Source organism: Carex rostrata, chromosome 25 (assembly GCF_964058835.1).
Source record: "Carex rostrata chromosome 25, lpCarRost1.2, whole genome shotgun sequence".
NCBI classification, from domain to species: Eukaryota; Viridiplantae; Streptophyta; class Magnoliopsida; order Poales; family Cyperaceae; genus Carex; species Carex rostrata.
Window position 1 is genome coordinate 2,022,060 of NC_135942.1, and position 2,461 is coordinate 2,024,520.

The 2,461-nt window shown below is 36.6% G+C and overlaps 1 protein-coding gene across 1 annotated transcript; it reads left to right on the top strand.

Moving 5' to 3' along the window:
• LOC144543594 (expansin-A8-like) lies at positions 1-1,155 on the top strand. The gene is made up of 3 exons (XM_078291915.1): positions 1-127; positions 247-568; positions 744-1,155. Exons 1-3 carry the CDS (start codon positions 1-3, stop codon positions 1,051-1,053), a joined length of 759 nt encoding a protein of 252 aa, XP_078148041.1. The 3' UTR covers positions 1,054-1,155.
• Positions 1,156-2,461: the final 1,306 nt, after the last annotated feature.

A 2,461-nucleotide genomic window follows, 5' to 3' on the forward strand; every position in this document is an offset into this window, starting at 1 on the left:
ATGGAGAGGCTACCAGTCATGTTTTGTTTTATCTTTTTGGTATCTATTCAATGGAGAGAATCAATGGCTCAGTGGACCTCGGCCTATGCCACATTTTATGGTGGTGCCGATGCTTCGGGAACAATGGGTGAGCTGTTATATATTTTGGGTTGATAAAATTATGTCTGGATATATATCTGTTTGTAATTATAACTTGAATAAAATGTAGTGCTAATTGAGTTCATGCTTTGATATACATATGCACAGGTGGAGCATGCGGTTACGGAAATTTATACACTGACGGGTATGGGCAGCAAACAGCGGCGCTTAGCACAGCGTTGTTCAACAATGGAGGGATGTGTGGAGCATGTTATCAGATCAAGTGCGACTCCACCAAGACGCAGTGGTGCAAACCTGGCTACCCAACTGTCACCATAACTGCCACAAACTTCTGTCCGCCAAATTATGCGTTGCCAAGCGATAATGGCGGCTGGTGCAACCCTCCCAGGCAGCACTTCGACATGGCTCAGCCTGCTTTTGAGACAATCGGAGTTTACCAAGCTGGAATTATCCCCATTTCTTATCAGAGGTACTTGATCATTCATACTGTTTTTTTTTTCTTCTTTTATGATTATCAGTAATTGTTTTAGTTAGTAAACTTTTATTATCTTGTTACTGTAATAAGCAGCATGCATGGTCACATATGTTCTTTTGTAGGGGCATGCATTTTAATTATAACAAGCATGTATATTATTTATCTACAGGGTAAGGTGTCAACGAAATGGTGGTGTAAGGTTCCAGGTAAGCGGGCACTCATACTTCCAGCTGGTTACAATCACCAATGTAGGCGGCAGCGGCGTAATTCGTGCGGTATGGATTAAGGGCTCTAACACAAACTGGATATCGATGTCGAGAAATTGGGGTCAGAACTGGCAGTCCGGTGAGTACCTCAACGGCCAGAGCCTCTCCTTTCAAGTCCAGACTGATGACTGGAAGACGGTGACCTTCTATGACGTGGCGCCCTATTATTGGTGGTTTGGCGGTACCTACACTGCCAACTGGTTAAATTTTTAGCCATTTATATACCATTGTCAAGAGGAGATGGGTCTTCATATATAGTTGCTTTCTTGAAGTATTAATTATTATTCGGCTCTATTTTACATACTTGACCCAGTAAGAACCTTGAAGTATATTTATATCATGTCATATTTGATTTCCACACGTGATATAAATAAATTTCTTGTTCCTCTGGGGTCTGATGCAAAAGTCCCATTTTTCTATGTTTCATTTCTTATGTTGCTCTTTTTTGTAAGCATAGACTAGGGCTAAGGCAGTGGCTTAGGATTGTTGATACTTGATGGAGCCCACCTAGCTAGCTAGTATCTGGCAATTAGCATTAATTGTTATTTTGCTCAATTATAAATGTACCTCAGTTTCATATAAGGCTAAAGTTTTAATGACCTATTGTTATTTTCTTCTCTGCTAGCTTTTCGCTTTGTTGGACACTTGTGTAGTTAGGTTTGATGGCTAATACTTGATACCGCATTCAAATGCAATTTTATGCTTGTGTACATGTCAAATTGTGTTGATGGTAAAATGGGCCTGTTGTGCAAGAAAAAAAAGGGCATGTTCATTTGTTACGGGATTATACGGAATGAAATTTGATGGTGATGAGAATTCACATTTGAAAAAGTGAGAATCCATAGATACATGTACCTACGGGATTGATTATGAAAATGTACTGAAAATAGTGTTCGCTTGTATTGTGAAATTGATTGTGGGAAATTCTATTTTTCTTTCTAAAATATTTGATATTATACGATTATTATTAATAATGCAATTAAATATTAACATAACATTACTTATTAATTATTATTTTATAAAATATAAATATTTTATATAATTAAATAAATAATAAAATGGGTACTTTAAAATAAAATAAATAGTACAAAAAAATAGTTCCAATGTTGTCCAGAGTGCTATGTTTGTGCACTTTTGACATTAGAGCTGAAATTTGTGTGTTTGTGATTTGTTCATGTACATTCTTAATATTGCGTTTTGATTAAAACTCGACTGCATGGCACATCATATTGATACCAGTCAGTTAAGTGACACGTGAAATTAAAGAAATAGCATGCCCTGGTTAAATAAAATCTCCATAGCTAAGCTTCAATTTCATCGTAGAGAAATCTCTGTTTTAACGAACTAATAAAAGCATGCTGTGGATGCTCTAAAAAAAAGAAGGAGAGAGTCCAGATCTAGATTTTGACTTAGTTCCATAATAGATAATAATCAAAGAGAAAGCTCTCTGTATATCTCTCACATGTGTGTTAGAAGAAATGTTGAGAGAGGAAAGAGAGTAACAAATGCATTCAAAAAAATCCCGACCCAGTGGAAAGAGAGTTTGGGAAAAAAAAATCTAGACTTTGGATTTTTTATCCCACAAAATTGCACTGAAGTGATCCGTTGAGAATAAGATCCT